The 23,330-nt window shown below is 50.1% G+C and overlaps 1 protein-coding gene across 1 annotated transcript in view; it reads right to left on the minus strand.

Annotated features, from left to right (window-relative positions):
* SNTG2 (syntrophin gamma 2) overlaps positions 1 to 23,330 on the minus strand; it is a 152,739-nt gene that overhangs the window by 9,762 nt on the left and 119,647 nt on the right. Inside the window, exons 14-16 of the mRNA XM_007469259.1 lie at positions 19,855 to 19,926; positions 14,082 to 14,288; positions 4,576 to 4,668 (exon numbers count right to left, since the gene is read on the minus strand). Of these exons, the coding sequence (XP_007469321.1) occupies positions 4,576 to 4,668; positions 14,082 to 14,288; positions 19,855 to 19,926 (372 nt within the window). The remainder of the gene's footprint in view (positions 1 to 4,575; positions 4,669 to 14,081; positions 14,289 to 19,854; positions 19,927 to 23,330) is intronic.

Consider the following 23,330-nt stretch of genomic DNA (forward strand, 5'->3'; position numbering starts at 1 on the left):
AGCAGCCTCGGGATGTGTTTGGAGGGGCCCTGGGTCTCCCTGCCAGCCGTCTGAAGGCTGGAGGGAACCCTGATCTCTAGGACTCAATCTTGGAAGACAGAAAATGTCTTTCCAGCATTTCAGTAATTAAAGAACAGTTTTACAGTTAAGCGAGTGTTACAGGAAACATGCTAACGTTTATGTTTTATTTTTACCACTGCAGGAGGTTAATGATGATAACCTTCCTCTGGAGCAAATTTGCATTCTTTTAATTATTATTACACACTGATAGTGGATAATTGACATAAATTGATAATAAACTGATAATTATTAAAACATTCAACAAATCACCCAACTAGCGGCTCCAGAGACTTTACGAGAACAGGATGAGGCACTATAGAGCAGAGTCACCGGCTGGCGTTTTCCTGGGCGGTCCTGTGGAGTCATTCTTCACTCCCCCAGTCAGGCCAAAGCCAGCTCTTCATTTTCCCTCCTATGGGAAAGTCAATTCCCGGTTTTTTCCCCAAAACTATTCTTTCTGTTCCTCCACCTCGGTCTCAGCTCAGCCCTGCAGCATCATCAAGTTTCAGCCTAACAAGCGGGTGACGCAGGGGCTGAGGCCCATGACGAGGACCACCCCCCACCCCCCTGATACAGAGATGTCAGTTTTCTGCTGTGCACGGGGACCATCAGAAGGTAACAAGAAAATGTGGATGCTCGTTGACATTTAGAGATGGGGCGAATGCCCCAAGTAATAAGTAAACATGGAAAGAAGTTCCCTTTGTTTCCAGGTCCCAAACATTTGATGCCGTGCACACGGGCAGCAGCAGAGTCCGCGGCCCGTGGAGGACACGCAGCCCGGAGGAGGGGCTGGCCCGTGGCCCCGTCCACGTGTGCTCTGAGGTCCACACGCCGTTTTCTAAGTCTTGTTACGTCCTCTCCCACTTCTGCTTAATTACAGCACAGATGGGGAATTGGTTGGCCCTAAACCAGAGGGATCAATACAGCATAGGTCAGTTCGGAAATGGGCAGAGAGGTATGTATTTCATTTCTATCATGGAAGTGCGGGGGCCACCGAGGTTGCAGTTCTAGTTTATTCTGGGTTAATATTTTAAAAATAGTTTGGAAATTTAAAAATATTAGATAATGATCTTCTTACTTACTTTGTAAGTGCAGAAAAAACTTCCAGGTTAAACGTATTTCTTCTCCCCTGTGATTTCAGATCTTCTCAGCTTGACTCATCTTTATCAACGTTGAAAAGGAGAATTGATGGTGAATGAATTCATGCTTGGGAATAACTGCTCAGCTCGCCTCTGCCAGGCACAGGGGTGGGGAGTTAAGAAATATGACCTCATGCGTGCTTCTGAGGTGGGTGCCATGCAGATGCCCAGCAACAAAATTTGGGCTGTTATCGAATTCTAGGGGCTTTTTAAAAAGCATCTGGTTAGTAAGTAGCACTGCCACGTTGTGTATTTAGTTTTACCCACACATCATACACAAACGGTCTGATCTAACAGTGTAATGTGGTATAGGAGTGCCAATTATCTTGTGAAAACAAGCGTGATAAATCCCAATCTAAATATTTTGGGGCCCCCAAATTTTTCCATGATGACTTACATAAAGGGCATATGGAGAATACCTCATTTTCATAATGTTCATAATTATTTCATATTCAATATTTAATTATTTTCATAATTATTTCATATCAATCTAGAAATATTGAAATCCTATTAGTACTGGACTTGCAAATGTCTTCCTACATTAAAAGACTGAAGATACATCAGAAGAAGTAAAATTATAAATATTTTGTATATTTACAACCCACTGGTATACTCTTCACTGTTAGGCTGAGAAAGCTTTGTTTTTCAAAATTAATTCAAATAGTGTAAGTTCTGAAAATAAAGTTTCAAAATGAATCCATGAAACCAGCGTCCGGAGTAACTTTCTCTTTTCCCTTGTCATTTTTTGGTTTCATTTTCCATTACTGTCCACTGTTTACGGTGTAAATAAATGTGTAAGTATTAGGCCAGACCTTCTTGAAATAAAGAAGTAATCGCAAGAAAAGTGCGGAGTCAAGAGTCCACCTTCAAAGGGAAGGAAACAGGACTGGAGAGGGTCCTGGCGTCTGAACCAGAGGGTCGCAGGAGCAAAAAGAAGGCTTAACTGGAACCTTATGAAAACGTGGCTGAACAAGAGCGGACCGGACGCGAGTGGGAGAGGGCTCCGCCGAGCGCGGCAGGGACGCAGAGCCTGCGGTGCCCGAAACCTGCGGCCGGCGAGCTCCGGCGGGGCTCAGCCCTGACGTGCCCGCCGGGCACAGCCGCAGCTGCCCACGCCTCGCGCAAGCCCAGCGGCTGCCGAAGCCGCTCGCTCTCCAGCAGGGGGGCCGCGGGGCAGCCCCGTGTGTTGGGCAGAGCGAGGCGGGCAGGGCCACCCATAAATACTATTTCAACTAGGAGAGCCTCGTCGAGTTACGCGGTTCGGTTACCAGGACATTTAACGCGGCAGCCCGGCCGCGCACAGCGGTAAGAACGTACTGTGCCTGTTGCAAGTCCTGTTCGATTAGCGTGAGGGCGAAGTGGGGAAACGTGCGGGGTTCAGGGCTGGGTAGAGTCTCCCAAAGGCCCCGGGCCTGGACCTGCCTGCCCGCTGCCGGGAAACAGCGGGACACGCACAGGGCGAGGCCCTAAAGACAGAAAGACCCGCGGCAGCCAGGGAGGCAGGGAAGCTCAGTGGGCAGGTAGGAGAGAGGGTGTGGGCGTCGCAGGCCACCCACGGGCTCCCCAGACCCCACCCCCAGCGGCTCCGGGGGAGCCACTCCGACGCGGCCAGACCCAGCGCGGCTGCACAGGCTGCAGGCCTGCGGGACACCGGGCCTTTAGGGAAGCGGCTTCCCGTCCTCGGTGCCGTGCCAGCGGGCTCTTCTGCTGGCGCCTCGGCAGCATCAGCGTCTGGGCCTCGGGGTCCCCTGAAGGGAGAGTGCCAGGCACTCGCTTCAGACCTCTCACAATCACTCACACCCCCTCCCCGGCCTGGCCTGGCCTTGGGGGGTGGGTGCGGTGTGGCCCCGACACAGTGAGACCACACGGTGGGGACCCCGCGGGAGACACGGTGACCCCGGCCAGCTCCCTGGGCGCCGGGTATCATGCCAACCGTGACCAAAGAACCAGACCTGCCGTCTGGGAACAACCTGCCCACGGAAAAGCCGACAAGGAGGCTCTGCTCCTGGACTGAGCAGGTGGCCTGCACAGAGCCCGGAGCAGCCGCGGAATGGGTACCGGCTTCAGAAACGCGCTCTGAACGTGAACTCCGGGAAGTCGCGGTTTAGATGTCCTGACACACAGGATTCCTTGAACCACAAAGCAAGAAACACGTTATAAATCAGGGTTGCTGGTTAACAACTGTGTTCAGGGTTTCTCCCTTCTCTGGGGGAGGTGCTTTGTCACTTCCCTGTCTCCGAGGACACGTGGAAGGAGGTCATGCATGTTTAGCTAAAGGCCAAACAGCATGAACAGCGAGTCATGCAGCCCGAGCTGGTGGGAACCGTGGGTGGACCAGGTACGTGGGAGGATGCCCGCACGGGGTCGGGAGCCTTGGTCCCCTCTGTGACCTTGATGTCGGATGGCGGACAGGAGAGCCTTCTCAACTCCAGTTTTATGCAAGCAGACCTCTCTTCATTATAAACGGTCTGTGGACCCCTACTGGGGAAACATCGTAACCATCTTCCTGGGAGGAAGGAAAGTGACAAGGGCACAGTGGGTTTGCCGTCCAGAATTCCGTGAAGGGTGTGGACTCCTGCCCAGAACCGGGTCCCCTGCTCGCTCTGCAGGGCCGCCCCGTGCACTGCGGATGTTTGACCTCATCGCTCACCCCTCCCCACTAGATGCTGGTAGCAACTCCCTTCCAAGCCGTGACATTTCCGCGTCCCTGGCAGGTCTCACTGCTCTTCCCATCACACCGGTGCCCCCCCCCACCTCTGTTCCTAATTAGCAGACAGTGGATTTTAAAAAATATCTAAGGACAAAATACTGGCTTCATGTTTGCCACAAAATTCTCAGCACTCGTGTGGTTGGGTGAACGCCCAGGCCCCTTTGAGATGCTGATGGGAGTGGGTCTTGTTTCCCATCCCTCACGCTGGTTGTTTAAGGTCCAGTGAAACTGAAAGCCCGTCACGGCTCACAGGTGGGAATCAGCACCTGGTCAGCCCCACCAGGTGTGGGGCGTCAACCCCCCAACCTAACAACCCAGGTGTTAGGTCCGGCAGGGGTGAGGGGTCTCCCCAAAGGGCTCAGTCGGTGCGGAGGGTCCTCCCCCTGAGTGGGACAGCCCTGCCGACCTCCCCCTCCCCACTCCAGACCCCTGGGCACCTGCCCACGGGCACCACGTGGTGTGGTGTCAGCCCTGCCCGGCTCTGGGGCTTGTGAAATCCTGGGACCCTGAGCTTTCAGAGAGAAGGTCCACCACGAAGGATAACTTTCACAGGACACGAGACTGTTGGGGCTGGTGATGGCTGAGACGCACACAGGTGTTAACGGCCCTGAAGTGTAACAAAACGCACCGCTGATGGGCGCCTACCCCCAGATGCTTGGCCCTTACCTTTGTTTTGCTGTCAAAGCAGGTGAATCCCAGGGCGAAATCCACCGTGAAGCACAGAGTGTCTCCTTGCCAACTGCACGTGTACGTTTTGGACTAGAAAAAAGTAGTAGCTGTGAGAAAACATTCTTTAATAATGAGATTTAACATTAATCAGGTAGTTGCAATGCTTCCCCCAGTCAAAACCTATTTTCTTTTAAGTGTTAACGTGTCAACCACCTGGAGGCCCGCGGTCACACGAAACCTGGGACACGGCTCACACGGGCAGCGCCCCTAGCTTTCGGTCTGTCAGCAATTTGTACAAGTTGGAACATCTGCATGGGCGTCACTCTAACTAGAAATAAACCAGAAGAGGACACAGAGTTCCATTCGCTGAAGCCTCTTTGAAACACATCCCAGATCAGTAAATCCCTGTTGTGACTCATTCCAGAAGGACCATCCCTGTTACACAAATGGGGGGTATTGTTTTGCTCCTACAAAGGGCCTCTGGACAGGCCGGGCTGGAAGTGTGTCCAGGAGAACCTAGACCCGGCTGTTCTTGGGAAACCGTCCAAGAGGAGTTTGTTGTAAAACGAGAACAAAGGACAGAAGAAGCGGCAGCAGCGACGTCACCAAAACCCAAACCAAGGACCGAGGACCCCTCACAGGTGGCAGATTGCTGTGAGGGGCCAGCATCCCACCCTCTGGGCTGGTTCAGGTAGGGTGGCCTCAGCTGTCATGTGAACTTCTGTGGGCCCAAACCAAACTCCACGGGCCACCTGGTTTCCAGGGGCCAGCGCTGTGAGGACGCGGGCACACGCAGGCACATACACACATGTGCACACACATGCACACAGGCCGCGGGCGCACGTCCACGCTTCCAGCCACGTCGGGCAAAAGCACAGAAACGCACAGACCTGTGCTCTACTGTCTGGGCACCGCTCTTAACATCAGGTGTGACTGCAGGAAGGTGAACCCTGAGGTCCCGGGAGCACAGTAGTTACAACCCTGAGGTTAACCTGCAGGTAAAATGCTCCACTCAGCGGGGACCCTCACCATCGGTCTGGACAGGAAGACGCGGCGGTGCCCTGTCCCCTGAACCCGCAGGCTTGTGACTTGCTGGCTCTGGGGAGTGTCAGTCACTGTGTCTTTTCAGCCCTGCCCTGGGTCTCCTCTGTGGGGACTCCGATGACGCGGGGACTTCATCCCCCGCCCCCCCCCTCTTTACTCCCTGAGCCTTGCCTCCAGTGGTCCTGCTTTTCGTCCTGAAGCTTCCCTGTGTCTGCTCTATGACTCACTGCCTCGATCGCTCTGCTGAGACTTTCCAGTCTCCATCTGTTTCAACGTGTTGGCTCTTGTTTTGGAAGCGCGGTTATCAGGCTGCTGGAAAGCACCTGTGGATGCTTCTGACCTCCTGTGCGCTTCACGTCGGCTTCTGTGGTCGTCTCCGTTCATTCCAGATCTTCCAGGTTCTTGGCAGGAGCAGTGACTGTCGATCGACACCTAGCTGTTTTTGAATTTCGAGACCCTTAATCTGTTCTAAACCCTCTGTTCCACCCGACTTTCTCGGACGCATCTTCCTCAGGGGAGGGGGCCGTCCTGTAGCCGGGCTCCCCGCTCGGCCTCTGGAGACGCAGGGCTCCGTCTCCTGCCGGGCAGCGATGGGCATTGGCCACGTGGTCCCCACGGACAGCCCGGGGGCGTTCCTGACTCGGCCCCCCAACAGCACTGGCAGGGCTGGGGGCCTCGTCCAGCCCGGCGCATGGGGTCAGGTGAGCATGAGGTCACCCTGGAGGAGGGAGGCCCCGACTCAACCTGACCGGGGTCCTCACAGGACGGCGGCGGCAGAGCAAGTGACGGGGTCCACGCAGCAGCGCTGAGCCGTGTGCGTCCCTGTGCAGACGAATGCTCACGTGACGTCAGCGCTGCACGCTCACGTGACGTCAGCGCTGCACGCTCACGTGACGTCAGCGCTGCACGCCGTCCGGGACGCGAGGACTGATGCTCCCGCAGCCCGGCTCCTGTCCCGCGGGCACGCGTAGCGGGAAGCGGGCAGGAGTAGTCACGACCTTCAACGGTGGGACCCAGGTTTCTGTTCTTGAAGGTGGATCAGAACCAGCCACCGCCCTCAGGGGAGGCACGGAGGGAGAAGCTAGAGGCGGCTTTGATTTCCCCGGAGCTGCCGCCTGAGGCTCCGCGTTGGGCAGGGACCCGGTGCTGGTGTCACGTGAGGACTGCGTCTCGGGAGCCCCGGGAAGGCCGTGTTCTGACCCGCTTCTGGGGCGAGTGTCCATCGCCTTGTGTGTCCTGCACTTGGGCTCGGAGCGGGAAGGCCGGGGGCACGTCCCCTTCACTCCCGCCCCCGTGAGCTCAGCCCTCTTCTAACGTGAGGCTCTGTTACCAGGGACGCTCTCCGAAGACCGTGCTTTTCTGAGAAACGTGATCTGTCTGCAGACCCCGGGCCGGGCAGGTGTGCGTCCCGCCGCGCGTTCGCTCCGAGCGGGGCTCCCACGCCGGCCGGGCATCCAGGGAGGGCGCTTCGGGCGGGTCGGCAGGTGGTCCGTGCGGGTAAACGTGAGCACCGGACGGGTGAGCAAAGCCTTCTGTGGGTGCTAGTCTGGCAAATTCTAAGGTAGGTGAACAGACCCTAACGCAGTGGTGGCTGATGTCAGGCACCTCCAGGCTCACTAGGGAGAAGCTGCAGGTGAGCTTCCCACCCCCGGCCGGGGGCCATGCCTTCTGCAAATTCTACTACAGGAGACGTTTCCTCCTGTCATGGCACTTCGGGGGTACGTTTTCCATGTCCTTATATAATGCCTTTGGGGAAAGTTAAAACTAAGGAATACTTGAGGCAGGAAGATGGGTAACTAATTTTTTTTTTTTTTTTTTTGCGGTACGCGGGCCTCTCACCGTCGAGGCCTCTCCCGCTGTTGAGCACAGGCTCCAGACGCGCAGGCTCAGCAGCCATGGCCCACGGGCCCAGCCGCTCCGCGGCATGAGGAATCTTCCCGGACCGGGGCACGAACCTGTGTCCCCTGCATCGGCAGGCGGACTCTCAACCACTGCGCCACCAGGGAAGCCCAGTGGGTAACTTATTGAAGAGGACATTTCCTTTTAAAAGAGTCTCTCTCCCCTTATAAGTCTCTGCACCCTTTGAGGAAATGAGGCTGGGAAGTTGATGTTATCCGGGTAAGCGGGGAGCGGAATCCTCTGTGCGCAGGTGCTGTGCTGGCCCAGGATACATTGACCTGCTGTGTGTGGCGTCTGTCCCTCTGATGCCTGGGCCGTTAATCTGAAAGGAGCCTGGGCCAGACCCACCTGCTGATCTTGGCGAGTCTCCAGGGAGGCTGGAGCTCACCTGGGGACGGGGAAGGTGGCCGCAGCCTCTTTGGGAGCGCGTTCGACCACACGAACACTGGCGCTGGTGAGTGCCATTGTGGAGTCTTCCCTGTAGTCTACTGGTGCCAGGTCCCAGCTCCACCCACCAGCCAGTCGGCACCAGTCCTGGGACACTCCAGGCTGAGCAGCCAATCCTGTGGCGACCCAGGCCCACCCACCAGAAAGCCAGCACCAGCACTGGGTCCCGCCAAGGGATCTGGCACCACAAACAGGCCTGGGCCAGCCCTGGGCACCCCCAGGCTCTACACCTAGTTGCATCGGGACACAGACCCACCATCAGCCTCCAGCAACCTCTGCACAAGGCAGGGCGTGACAGCCAACAGGGCCAGCGACCAGCCCAGCCTGTGACCGTGCCCACGGCAGTCAGCCAAACACCCCACACACGGAGGCACCACTAGAGCATACAGCTCAGATGACCAGAGGGGAGTGTGCTGCTAGAACCCTCAGGATGTCTCCTACATAAGGCCACGTCTCCAAGACTGGGAAAAGTAACTGACCCACCTGATACCCACAAGTAAACAGAGAGAAGTAGGCAGAGTGAGGCAACAAAGGAAGATGCTCCAGATGAAGGACTAAGATAAACCCAACAAGAAGAACTAAGCAAAGTGCAGGAGAGCGAAGATCTACCTGATAAAGAGTCGAAGGTGGTGAATCACGAAGAGGCCGAAAGAACTCGGGAGGGGAGCGAACACAGTGAGGAGTTTAACAGAGACTCAGAAAATATACACAGAAGAACCAGACAGAGCTGCAGAACACCAGAACAAACAGAAGATACACTAGAAGGAATCAACAGGAGACTAAATGACACAGAGGAACACAGCAGCGAACTGCAAGACAGAATAGTGGACATCACCCAAGCTGAACAGAAAAAAGAACTTTAAAAATGAGGACAGTTTAAGAGACCCTCTGGGACAACGTCAAGCATGTTCACACTCACATGATAAGGGTCTCAGGAGGAGAAGGGAGAGAGAAAAGGGCTCAGAGCGGAACTGGAGAAATAATAGCTGAAAACTTCCCTAACCTGGGAAGGGAAACAGACATCCCAAGCCCAGGAAGCACAGAGTCTCAAACAGGATCGACCCAAAGGGACCACACCAAACACACTGTAATTAAAATGGCAAAAATTAAAGTTAGGGAATATTAAAAGCAGTGAGAGAAAAGCAACAAATAACATAGAAGAGAATCCCCAGAAGCTCTGCAGGCCAGAAGGGAGTGGCAGGACATATTTAAAGTGATGAAAGGGAAACACCTACGACCAAGAACGTTCTATCCAGCAAGGCACTCGTTCAGCCTGATGGAGAAATCAAAAGCTTTACAGACAAGCAAAAATTAAAAGGGTTCAGCACCACCAAACCACTTAACAAGACATGTTAAAGGGATTTCACTAAGTGGAGAAAAAAAGACCACAACCAGAAACATGAAAATTATGAAAGGAAAAATCTCCCTGGTAAAGGCAAACATACAGTAAAGATAGTAGATCAGCTATTATAAAGCTAGTAGGAAGATTTTTAAAAGGTAGTAAAATCACCTATGTCAACAGTAAGTACTTAAGGGATACACAAAACAAAAGAATGTAAAATATGATGTCAAAAACCTTAAACATAGCAGGATGGAGTAAAAATGCAGGGTTGATAGAATGCATTCAGCTTAAGAGATCATCAATTTAAAATAACACACTCACACACACAAACACACACACACATACACTCACACATGCACTCACAGACACGCTCACAACACACACTACACAACACATATGCACACAGACACACACACACAAACACTCTCACAACACACACAACACACACATAGTCTCACACAACACACACACAACACACTACACAACACACACACACTGACACACACACACACACACTGACACACACACACACATATATATGTTGATATATACATAAACTTCATGGTAACCAAAACCCCAAATCTTCAGAAACACACACAAAAAAGAGAAGGGAATCAAAACATAACACTAAAGACAAGTCATCATACCACAAACGAAGAGCAAAAGGAGAAAGGAACAAAAGAGAACTACAAAACAACCAGAAAAATAATTAACAAACTGGCAATAAGTACATACCCATCAGTAATTACTTTAAATGTAAATGGAATAAATGTTCTAAAGACACAGAGTGGCAAGACGCATGTACATGCTGCCTACAAGAGACTCACTTCAGATCTAAAGACACACACAAATTGAAAGTGAGGGGATGGAAAAAGATATTCCATGCAAATGTAAATGAAAAGAAAGCTGTGGTAGCCATACTCATATCAGACAAAATAGACTTTAAAATAAGACTGTTATAAGAGACAAAGATGGACACTACATAATGATCAAAGGATCGATCCAAGAAGATATAACAATTGTAAATATTTAGGCACCCAACATAGGAGCACCTCGATATACAAGGCAAATATTAACAGACATAAAGGGAGAACTTGACAGCAACACAATAATAGTGGGGGACTTGAACACCCCACTTACATCAATGGACAGATCATCCAGACAGAAAAACAAGAAGAAAATACTAGCCTTAAGTGACACATTACCAGATCTATCTGTCTGTCTGTCTGTCTGTCTGTCTATATGCCATCTATCATCTGTCTATGTATCAAGGCGGGGAGAGAGAGGAGGAGAGAAAGAGAGAGCATTGGGGATAACAAAGCAGCTTAGGCAATAGCAGCAGCTGATGGATACTGCCTGAAGGACATGGGAACACAGGTTATTTACACAGCTGAGTTGAGGCCGAGAGATCAGTGACAGAGCAGTTCTGGGAGGGGAGGGACTCAGAGACACATGTATAGGTGTGGATGCCAAAGGACCGGGTATATCTCAATGCTAGTGCTTATATATATATATATATATATATGAACATCTCACAGCGAATGTTTAGTTAGTGTTGAACTGTGTGACTTACAAATAAAGCTGAATGTTTCCATCAAAAACCGAAATGTTTATTTTATAAGACAATGTATGGATGCAGTATTTGGAATTGGTGATTTTGTTGGCAGTGCCTTTAATGTTCTACTTGTTTTCTGAAAACTTAGCTCTAAATGAAATCTTAAAAGATAAACCCAAGTTAGTCTTGTCTTACTCAAGATTACATGGAGTTCTTTTTCTAGGGATACAAACATAACCGTTAAAAGAACGTGGTTTGGAGTCTTACGCCAGAAGGAAGCCGATGTCAAGAAACGCACCTATTTTTAGATGTTTTATAAGTTTTTGGGGAGGCAGCTGATCTGTGATATCATATGTTGTAGACTTTGGGTTTATAGTGAAAAACTAGGGCAGGATCCGCCCATTATTGAGCTTGGATTCCAGATAAATGCTTGGACTCGTGATTCTCAGCCACATTTTCAGGTCACGTCGGTGTTCCCTTCCTGTCCTCATCCATCAGAACCAGAATGGTTACAGCCTGGAAAGAGGAAGGTTTAAAATGCGAACAGTTAATAAAAGCTAATTTGGCTGTGCTCTTCCGTGATGGGAATGCTAATTGGAGGACTAGATTGACCCCGAAATAAATTCAGGAGCAGAAATAGAAACGTTACGAGCAGCGCTCTGAGTTCCCATCTAATTAAATTAAGCTGTGATGGTTTTTAGAGAAATGAGTTGCTGAGCTGTAACCTAATCCGTACTCCAGCACCTTCCTGGGGAATACTCAGAGAGCTCATTTGGGCCAAGAACAGCACTAAATAGCACCTCTCACAGTCACACAGATGTCGGCGATTCGCTCTGGAGACTTGCAAATATTTACCGTGGAGATTACTCAATTTAGGGTTTTCAAACAAAATTTCCAAGGAGAGCACAGCTCCGGTAGTCTAGATATGTTTTCTCATCAGTGGCTCTGTCGGTATTCAAACAGCTGGAGAAGGAACACGGGCTCTTTAACCGTTTAATCCCCAAACGGTATGGATGCTGCAGCCCACTCGAATCCCTAAACGTTGCTCAGCGGCTATCTGTTCTGCACGGGTGGAACCCAAGGGTGACCAGGGTCCCTGAGGCCTGGGGGTCACACTACATCCAAAAGGAAAGCATGGAAAAATAGGGTGTGGACGGAGGACGGGCCGCAGATGCAGAAGGAGCTGCGTGGGTGCTGCAGTGTGGGAGGGTCAGGGGCGCAACATGGGGTGGTCAGTGTGCCCCGAGGAAAGAGGCCCACAGTCCGTCCAGGGCCCAAGCAGTTTCGTGGGCCCGAGCGGCCCGCCTGGACCTGCCTGCAGTGTTGTCCCCGGCTGCATCGACGCAGGGCTGCAGGAACACGAGGACGCACGCTCTCTGCAACTGACAAGTTAGGTTAGGATCTGGGGGTGGAGAGGAGACACACAGGAGCCTGGGACGGTCTCCCTGCTGTGCGCTCGTGTTCTCGGCCAAAGGACAGCCGGGCGGCACCCCCAGGCCAGAGGTCCGGGGGGCTCAGGCAGACAGGAGGACAGGGTGGTACAGCCCTGACCCACAGCCTGATCTCGAATGCTCGGGAAGACCTGCATTCAGGGCATCAGCGCGGGGGAGGGCACAGATCGTCTGCCATCCTCCTGGCTGTGGCGGGGCTCGGGGGCATCTGCAAGGCCTGGAGGACGGGCTGCCTTCTGGGCAGCAGCTTCCCCGGCATCAGAGGACCTGAAACCCCAGCCCCGGTGCTCCTTTCAGCTCAACCGCAGACCTACTACGGCCACGTCTGCCTTAACGTCTGCATTTTGAGCATCTTGATTATATTTTAAGCATAACTTGGAAAGTGGAGGTGCAAGTTCTTTGTGGTAAAGGGATGAGCAAAGGGGGCTCAACTCATTTTAATGAACAAAGTACAGGCAAGAGCAGGAAATGCAGGGGTGCTCTGCTGACGGGGTTGGCTGTGAAGGGGGATGACACTCCAGGAGCAGGAACTAAAGACACCCGGGCTGGAAAGACGTTCCAGAGAGGGCTGTGCCGTAAAGCCAGGGAGAGCCACAGTGAGTTATGCGTGACGAGATTCTGCAGATACAGAAGCTGGATTCTCTGGTTTGGTAGAATTTGGGAGGATTATAATTTTAAAGCCTCTCCCGCACAGATGCCGCTTAGCCCACCTTGAAGCCCGGCTTCCTCAACGTGCGGGCCGGAGTTCTGACTTCAAAAGCGCGCAGGTGCACTTTCTTACATCCACAGTGTTTCCAACCGAAAGAGTTGTCAGTTCATGAGCAATAAATGGATGACAGATTCCCTGGGAAGATGTTCACATCATCAGAGACAACTACAAGTGAGCCAGGGTATCTCGGGGCCCCAGAAGGGACCAGCCTTGGTTTCCGTGAACGTCTGCATGGGACCCACCGTGTGGACCACAGATTTCAGAGAACATCACACAGCTGAAGGGACGCTCCCTGCTCCCTCCTAGCACCGAGCATCAGTGGACTCCGTACATTTTTACATCCTGAACGAGAGATAAATGATGACACAGAATCTTTTCACATTCAAAGCATTGCTGATAAATGAAGGAGCCGCTCCCAAGTCCTCACCCAGAGCGACTGACGCCAGGCCAGGAAGGAGAAGGAACCCAGAACTTCCGTGTGGAGTTAAACCTACCCCACGATGCTGCATCTGTCTTCTCACTTCTAGCCATGCGAATTCCCCGGTGAACGGCAGCTGCTATGACCCCCACTACCTCAGCCATTTAGTCCACAGACACCCCAATCTGGGAGAGATTTATTTGCTGTCCTGCAAAGGGAGAAGCGACCCAGACACATGAGCTGTTTTATGTTCCTGTTGGATCATTAAGTTTGAGAGGAAGGGCCATTAAGTGCCTTAAACTATGACAAAGGTCCAGGTGAATTCACAGTAAACACGGTTGGTGAGCAAACCCCAGGGACCTGACTGCGCCGCTGGCTGAGGGCGCTTCCTTTACACGGCGCCAGAGGCCCTCTCCTCACATTGAATAGAAAGACTGATGTAAACGAGATGAAAGCTCTGCCTCACTTTTCCCTAAATTCACCCATTTCATCTACTGGGCACACTTGACGTAGGGACCCCGACGAGAAACGCCCAACTCCTGATGACTCCTGTTTTCTGGAATGCTCGCTACAGCTGCTCTAATTTACGTCTCCAGTGCCCAAGCAGGTTTAATCAGAGACGACAGCGAGTCGCTCACCCCCGTCCTCTGCACTTCCAGGAAGGTGGCCCTCTGGAAGGACAGCTCCCACGCTGCAAGCTCGCTCCCCAGCTCCACGCTGAACACGTGGCTCCTGCCGTGGCCGACGAGGACGCTGAAGCAGAAGGGCCTGTGCTCCCTGCAGTTGGGATCCTGGAGACCCAGACAGAGGCTGGCTTGGGCCCAGCAGTCATCCGGAAGCCAGAACTGAAACAGAGAGGGGGGCACGCAGGTTAGAGGGGACGGCCCCCCGGGTGACTGGCCCACGGAGGGCGCCCGGGACAGAGGGGCCTCTTCCAGGCTGGGGGCTGGAGCCACACTCCACAGGCGACCTCCTGGCCACGCGCCTGGATTCAGGCTCAGCGTCCCCCGACGTCACTGCCGTGGAGACGGGCCCGTAAGTCAGTATCCGGGAGTCGGTTATGTCCAACTGCCAATGCTCTGCAAGCATCTTGCACCTAAACCATCAGTGGCCACAACTTCTGTTTCTATGCTTAGCTTTAAAGATAAAGAAAAACGTCACGAGATGTTTGTGCTTAAGTTGAGCACGAAATCAGCAAACACTGAAGAGAGCGAGACCAAATGACTCCGCCCGCTCTGCCGGGGTCCCTGAAGGGTCCCCACTCCTCAGCCACATGCGGAGCATCTGCGGTCCCCCAGGGGCACTGGGCCACCGAGGCCTAACTACGTGAACCCAGAGGTCCTGGCCACACAGAAGACGTGTTTTAGAAATAGTTTCAAAAGCAAAGGTTGAAACGAAAAAAGAGCCGTTATTCAGTTCCTGATTAAACGTTTTAGCAGAAGATGTGAATCAGCCTCAGCGCGTCCGTGGATCACGGACATACCGGGCGGATGTCCCCACAGCTCTGAACCTCGGGGCGGGGGGGTCTCCGCCACAGCCTTGCCTGAGTCATGAACGCGCCCACCCAAGGAGCAGCTGTGTCGGGCTTCACTCAGGGATCAGGAGAGATGGAGCCTGGGGCCTCAAACGAGTCCGCGTCTCAGGCCGGAGCCTGCTCCTGCCTTCCTCTGTGTCTCTCTGTCTCTGTGTGCGTGTGTCTCTGCATCTCTGTGTCTCTTTCCCCAGGAGATTCACGTCCGTCTTCGTCTCCCACTCACACACTCACTGCACAGACACCCTGAAGACACTGCACAGACACCCTGCACTAGGGTGGCCTCTGCCCGCACGGCCTCCCCGGGGACGGGGAAGCAGGTGGACACCCTGCCAGGGCTGCTGAGCAGCCTGAGACGTGACGTGAGCCACAGCCCGGTGGCAGCAGGCACAGGGGCTGCCCACAGGCCGGGCCTTCACAGCCCGACTCCGAGCTCTTCGGATCCACGCGGGCTGTCCCGCCAGGCCACACCCACGACTCACACTGGTGGCCAGAGTTCATTCCCCGGATCCCCGTGACCCACCTGTGGGCTGGGCTGGTTTTACGTGAAATACGCTTCTGCCTACTGGGCCCAGGCTTGTGAGAGCAGTGGATGCTGATGGGGGTGGAGATGGGCGCACGGGCTCTGGGTGCCCCCTGCCTCCTCAGGGCCTTGCGGCGGCTCTGCAGGCCCCAGTCTGCGCTATCCCTGCTTCCGCCGCCCAGGGACCTGTCCTCACGTGTCACTCAGACACTTGCTGCCTTGTGGTGTGCGACGTGAGGGTGCGTGTGCATGCGTGTATGCACACGGGTGTGGTGTGTGCCTGGTGCAACTGTCCTGATTCTAAATGAACAGGCTACAGAGGCTGCACCTGGATTTTGGAGTCGCCAGATCCTTGACCTCAGCCTGGCATGCACAGAAACCCTTCAGGAAATAGGATACCAGGTCCTAAGTCGAGAAGAGCAAGATGTGAGTCACTGGCCTGACTTCTCAGGAACTCCGTCCATAACTACTGACCTTGAATGTCAGGACTGACCACCAAAGAAGGACTCTTAGCAAATGTTTGTGCAGGTGGCACCGTCGATGGTACGGCTATGTTCTTTCCTGTACTGGTGTAGGTGGGGGGCTGTGTGCTGCTATAGGAGAAAAACAGGCTTTGGAGTCAGACAGACAACACTTGGGACCTTCCTGGCCAATTATCAGCTGTTGACCTTGAGATTTTCACTTCTCTCTAAGCCTGAATATCTGAACCATAAAATGGGGTATAAGAGAATGGTTGTCATGGGTTTAAAGGACAGCACGGATGAAGCATGTAGCACCTGCATCCTCGCCCATGTGGCTCGTTTTCTGTTTACATAGAGCCCACCGTCCACAGGCAGTGCTGAGTCGTGGCGTAGACTGAACTTTCACATCTAACGTATAGCGAACTGTCTCCCGACAAAGTCAGCGGCTTCACGACCCAGCATCAAGTTTCCAGCTGCCCACTCCTGATATGGCCCCCCTGCCCCAGACTGTGAGAAGACAGAAACCATCCTGTCTAAAAAGCCTATTTTAGAAAATTACCTGGATTTTTTTCCTGCTTCTATTTATTTATTTGAGACGATTATAGCAACAATACAGGAAATTTAAAAGACAGATCATTCTATTATGATCTATCTTTTGTTATCTAATTTGTTTTTATATTTCCTCCATGCAGTGTCTCTTTGTACACATAATTCTATAAATGTGTAATATGATTTTAATGGAGGACTTGACATATACGACCCTATTAGGTCTTTATCTCTCAGTGGTCGTCTGACAATTCTCCTAATGCTCACTACTTAAGAACATCATTAAATATTGCCATGCTCACAGCTATCTGACTCTTGCAAATTCCTTGTTTTGAGTCAGTTCTCAGGAGTGAGCTCATTTGATCGAGCAGTGAAGTGTCTGTGAGTCTTCGTTTGAATGGACAAACCTCAGCTCTCTGTGCAAGAACACATAGGAGAGTTAAAAATAGCCTCTGAGCCGCCTGAGAAATCCCAAGAGAGGACACTGAAGGGTTCACAGATGTGATTACTTTCTGCCCCTCAAACTGTTGAGCCTCACAAAAAATACTGTGCAATAAATGCTGCGACGTGAGTGAAATCACTGATCCGTACACAGCTCCTTTCCCCAGATATTTTCTGTAGCTTCTTTTGGAAACAGTAACTCCGTTCTTACGCACTGCAATGTGTCGTTAAGACTGGAAATCGTGAGCGATTACAAAATTAAAGGTCCCTGAGCTGCTGTGGAGACAGCAAGTGCCTGAGGCACCCCCCAAACCACTTCCCGCAGCCTGACCAGCTGCAAAGGCCCCTTCCTGACTCTGGGCCCCCGCCTGCCGTCCTCGGAGCATTTACGGTAGAAAACCCATCCCTCTAAACCCTCTCTCTGACCCCTGGAAGTGCATCTTTTTAAAGCCTCTGCCGGTTCTACAAGGCGAGCCTGGGCGCCATCCACGCCCCTGGAGCGTGAATGCCCAGGAATGGGGCCCGTCTTCCCGTCTCTGCGGGCGGGAGCCTCCCTCCGTGGGACCCAGGCCAGGCTGCACAGCTAGTTCCCTCTACGAAAATGGGAGAGAGGCTCCTCTTCCTTTGGGTGGGGCCCACCTGGGCCACACTCGCCCCTCACCCAGCTCGGGGACCCCTGCCCTTTGTTTCAGTGGAGTTGAGGCCGGTCTCTGCCCCCAGTGACGTCTTCCTTGTCTGTTTAACTTCGATGGGTCCAGGTTTTCTCTGACAGGACTTGAGGAGAATTGTATTCTCCTTATTCACAAGGCTGCACTTGAGAGGTGGCTGGAGAACAGGTCACAGGAGGACACTCCAGAGAGCTTCCCGCGAGGCCAGCGCTTCTGACAGGTGAGGCAGAACAGGATTTAGAGGGGTGGCATTTCAGGTCAAAGGTCATGGACCGTTTACATTTTGATAGACCCTTCCTCGCATTGTCACCAACCTTTTCATCTTTGACAGTCTAATTGGCAAACATATTATTTCATGGTTTCCACTTGCATTTCTTTTCTTTTTCATTTAAAAATTTTTAAATTTTATATTGGAGTATAGCTGATTAACAATGCTGTGTTAGTTTCAGGTGTACAGCACAGAGATTCCATTATACGTATACACGTATCTCTCCTTTTTCAAATTCTTTTCCCATTTAGGTTGTTACAGAGTATTGAGCAGAGTTCCCTGTGCCGTACGGCAGGTCCTTGTTGGTTATCAAAATGTCAACAGTCCACATCCTTTGACCTAGAAATTCCACCTCTCTAAATTTTTCCTGGTGATACACTTGCACACGTGTGGAATGATTTATTACATTGTTTGTAATTGCAAAAAAATGGGAACAAATTAAATATCCCTTGATAAGGGCTTGGTAAAATAACATATGATACATTCATGGAATTGAACACTAGGTAGTGGTTTTAAAGTGGGATCATCTCTGTGTATACTGAAGAAAGATCCACAAGAAAAACTGTAGAGCAAAAAGTGATGTGTGGAATAGTGCGTATGCTTCCATTTGCAGAGGGAAAAAAGAATAGTGTACATATAAAAAAAATAGAATCGGATTTAGCTGAGCTTCAGGCCAAGGGAACCTGGACCCCACCTGCCTCCAGTGAGGCTTCTGGTACTTCCTCCCTCTCTGTGCTTCTGGGTCTCGCCTGTCAGATGGAGATGACAAGGTTGAAGTCCTCAGCTGGGGACAGGATTAACTCAGGATGTAAATGGAGCACTTACTTAGCAGGGCTCCAGGAGGCTCACTCAGCAAAGATAAGGTATTATTATCGAGATCCTTTGCCAAACATATGAGTAAATTTGGCTCCACTGAAAAATGCAAACGGAATATTCTTACTTTGAGAGGGAATATTTATGCAGGAGGCGCCTCACTGCTGAGCAGTGTTTTTATGATTCACTATGTGGAGGCTGTTTATGATTTAAGTCACGATTGCAATCAAGTCTGATTGATTCAATTTTCTCATCCCTTTCATGGTGAGTGTGAAATACAGACACATAATTTCAAGAACTGGAAAAAGGAATTTTGGGAGAGGAGAAAGTGTCATAGAAAAACACCACCACAACTACAAAATTTGGTTTCTGGACTAAATATTAATGACTATACTTTGAAATGGTGATTATGAAAACAAATCATTAAAAAAATTCTATACTAAAGTGCTAGTTCTTACAATAATCATACATTTATTTCAATTTTTTAAAACTGAAGTAAATATTACAGATAATTTAACATTCATACGTGCCAAATGACCAACATCAACGATTAAAGGCACCTGAGAAAAGGGGAGATTTTGTAAGATCCCTGTTTAAAGACTCCCAACAATACACAGAATTCAATCTCCTTTTAAAATGTTGAATGCTATGCATTTATTATGATTATTATTTACCCTGCATTGAGTTTGATACTTTTGCTGTAGCCATCCTCCTGGCTAATTGCATGATTTCAGTTACTTCATAGCATGTTTATTGATTAAAATTTTTTTTCAATTTTTCTGAAAAGATATGCTGGATAAAAACAGAAGAGGCTCGATAGTTTATTAATGAAGCACACATATAAAATATGATGGTCCTGTGAAGACATCCCAATACCAGATGAACATCTCAGATGTCTGGAAAGCCGTATAAACAAGTTGAAAATATAAAAAGGCCAGAATGAAATAATAAGGCACCTACATAAAAAAAAGAATAAGGGCTTAAAAGTTCCTCTATGATACTCTTTTGTGGAAGTCTGATGAATGATTGTGGGATGCAGCTAGATGTTCATGTTATTTTACTATTTCAGCAGACAGTGGGAAACAAATATTTCTCTCACTCTTTAAGCCCAAAGATCATCTTGTTAATATGAAAGCATCTAATGTGCAAAGGAAACTTACCTTGTGAACTTTAAATAGTACCTCACAGAGGTTATAGGTTTTTTCCGCTCGGACCCAGTCTAATGTGCTCACCTGCAAGCAATATAAAACAGACACATAAATCCTACGTGTTCCCACCCAAAATAAGGGGAACTGTGTGAGGTGATGGAGGTGTTAACTAACTTGATTGTGGGAACCACTTAACAGTGTACATGGATGTCAAATCATCACACTGTACACTTTAAATATATTCCATTTTTGTCAATCGTACCTTGATAAAACTGGAAAAACATGTAAAGTATACATGCAAAGACACATGCTATTTTTAGTATGAGAATTTAAACATTTACAACAATGGAGCTAGTCAATGTGTCTTTACCTTCATTAAATTCTAAACCAGGAGCAGGACAGTTGAAAAACTAAACTATATTCCATAGCAAGTTTTGCTGAGTAATTGCATGTCCCCGCTGTTGGCGAGAAGCATGAAGATGTTTAGATACATTATTGATACAAGAACCCAGTAACGGCGGAACTTATCTATTACACACAATTGGGCATAAGTTTAGGAATTCATTTTGGTTGTCTTTTACATTAATTTAAGGACCGATTTTAGGTTAAATTTAGAGACTCCTCACCCATTCTTCTAAGCTTCTAACTTCTGTTAAGCAGCTACTATCTGTGTGTCTGCATGGCCATCTGTGGTTTGAGCTGTCCCCTTCCATTTAGTTTTCATTGCTGATGGTCACTTTCCTTTGCCCCCTGGAAGACCCCCTCTCCACGCCCGGCTCCCGTGCTCCTGGTGGGTGACTGCTCAGCCCAGGGTGGAGGTGCCCTCGGAGGTGAGTCGGTCCGTGCGTCTCACCCTCTGGGCCACGGTGACTGTTTCAAGGAGAATGTGCCACAGTCAGAGACACAGCTGACACTGAGAAGATGCTCGGACTTCTGGGACGGACCGCTTCCTCCGTGGACTTGAAGCGAAACGCTTCCACCCCAAGAGCCTTTGGAAGCTGTGTGGGGACCATGTGGCCATCAGTCACTACGATGTACTGGTCATCAGCTGTGACACACACACACCCACTAAGGCAGGATGGTGAGAACAGGGAGGATGGGGGGGCCTGAACTCTCTACCTGCCACTCACTTTCCTGTAAACCTAAAACTCAACGTTTATTAATTAATTTTCAAAAGCAGGTCTTTCTCTTCATTGCCTTCTGCTTTGACAATTTTCTATTTTATCTGATTTGAAATAGAGCGGAGAGTGTAGATCCTCAGATGTAGTATCTTGGCGTATTTTAATTTTATTATGGAACACTGGTGTGGCCCCAGAACTGACACAGAAGTATTCTATATTAGATACGTAATTGTCTAATATGCCTTCAGTCTACAAATCTTCACTGAAATTACTTTTTTCCAGGTAAATATTTTTTAAATGATAGAATATACTTCCCTAACTGACGTCCTTATAATTACTTCTAGTATTTCTTGCATATTCACAGGTAACTGCTATATAATTCATATGCTAATGCTATAAGATGCTATCAAACTGGCTCTATAAGTGTTATTTAACACATTTTAATGGTGTCTGAAAACATGAGTAGCTGAAACATTATTTCTCAGATTCCAACTCGCAAATCAGAAATACCAATTCAGGCTAAGGAAGAAGAGCTGGGCGCGCGAAAGGCCCGAGAGTCCTGGTGTGGTGCAGCTTTCCCAGCATGCATCAGCACACAGGGGAGGCCTGGGGCCACCACTCCCCACGCCGGCTGTTTACTCCTCGTAGGGAACGGCCCCAGAAGACCCACCGCCTCCCCCCGCCCCACACTGCTCCTTTCCTGTCTTGCAGCCCTTCTCCCTTCTTTTTCCTAGTTGCCTTCAACACCTCCCTTTCCCTCATCTTGAAGGAGCTCAGAAACCATGCTTGAAGACAGGACTTTCTCTTTAATTTTTCCTGATTTATTTGCCACAGTATCTCTGGGCCTTTTAAAAGTTCATTTAGATACTCTGACACAACGTGTTGGCCACAAGGCTCCATAAGTGTGGTCGGGCTTTCTCGGCAAAGACCGCTGGCCCGCGGTGGAGTGAGGGGCCCAGGCTGGGGGGTCTGAGAGCAAATCAGCCGGGACACTTGTAGATTCACCCCCCTGGAGTCACCTATTTGTTCTCATTCCAAAGAGAAATGGACCAGAGGCCCGCCTCCCACACCCTCCCGAGAGAGCTCTTTATGTTACCTGAGCTCAGAGAGGCTTAAGGACTTCGAGCCCCTCCCGTGTGGCCCAAACCTCTGTGTACACAGAGCCCACCATCCCCACTCCCCGGGCGGGTCGGAGGGAAGATGCTGTGACTAATTAACAGTCCGCCTCACAGCCACGACCTCACATTTCATGTCAGCATAAAGGAGATCAGTAAACATATGTATTAAAAACTTAACATACGGTTGTTTCCGATTTGGGCAATTTGCCTCCAGCGCGAGGATACAAAAATCCAAGGTCAGACAAAAACATGTGCAAATATTTAGGTGTAAATTCACTCGCCATATTTTGTGTATTGCGTTTACAATGAGAAGTTGCTGAACGTTAAGAGTAAAATTTCTTCTGTTAAATTCAAATGCGCTGGAGTTTCAGACACACTTATGAATACATAAACTAAGTCCCTCAGTGCTCCGTTTCATCCTGTGAGGTATTCAGCTAGCATTTACCACCCCCATCCTTAAACTGAGGAAACTGCTGAATATAGAGGGTGAATTAGTGCCTGTGGTTCCACAGCCAGGAAGCGGATTCCGTTTACAGCCCAAAGCTTCCAATCATCACTTACAACTTTTCCTACCCCGGCTCTTTTCCCTAACATTTTGCAGAGTAAATATTTCCATTGTCTTGTAAAATCTTTCAGCTCCCATTTTCAAATATGCTTTTGTTATTTTGGATAGTATAGGAAAATGATTTAAATCAGCAGAATGCCATTGTGTAGCGGTAATTTTGATTTTTTTTTTTTTTTTCTATTTAAAAAGTTACAGTATTGCTGGTTCTGCGTGTAAGGAGCTTGCGCATCACCACTCCTAAGTAACCGTCAGCATGAAGCGGAGTGGGTGGAAAAATCAACAACTCTTGTTGGGTGCGTAACAGAGGGGAGGACACAGGGCCAGCCGTGGCCCCCAAGCACATATGTATTGACAGCAAGTGGATGGAGAAAATATTCCATGTTAACACTAATCAGAGGAAAGTAGAGGACTATTACTTTCCTACAGAGCACACTTTACAGTAAGGAATGTTATCAGGGATAAAAAGTGTATTACATAAAGATGAACGGTCAATTCTCAAAGGAGACACAACAATACTTAACATGTGTGCACCTAACAGCAGAGCGTCAGACAATGTGAGGCAAATACTCACAACCTCCAACCATGAGAATGGAACTCGAAGCTTCCCCACTAAGACCAGGAACGAGCAAGGATGCCCCCTTTTCACCATCTAACGGGAAGTCCTTGCTGTGCTATATGGCAAGA

The sequence above is a fragment of the Lipotes vexillifer genome, unplaced genomic scaffold (assembly GCF_000442215.2).
Source record: "Lipotes vexillifer unplaced genomic scaffold, Lipotes_vexillifer_v1.1 scaffold356, whole genome shotgun sequence".
NCBI lineage: Eukaryota > Metazoa > Chordata > Mammalia > Artiodactyla > Lipotidae > Lipotes > Lipotes vexillifer.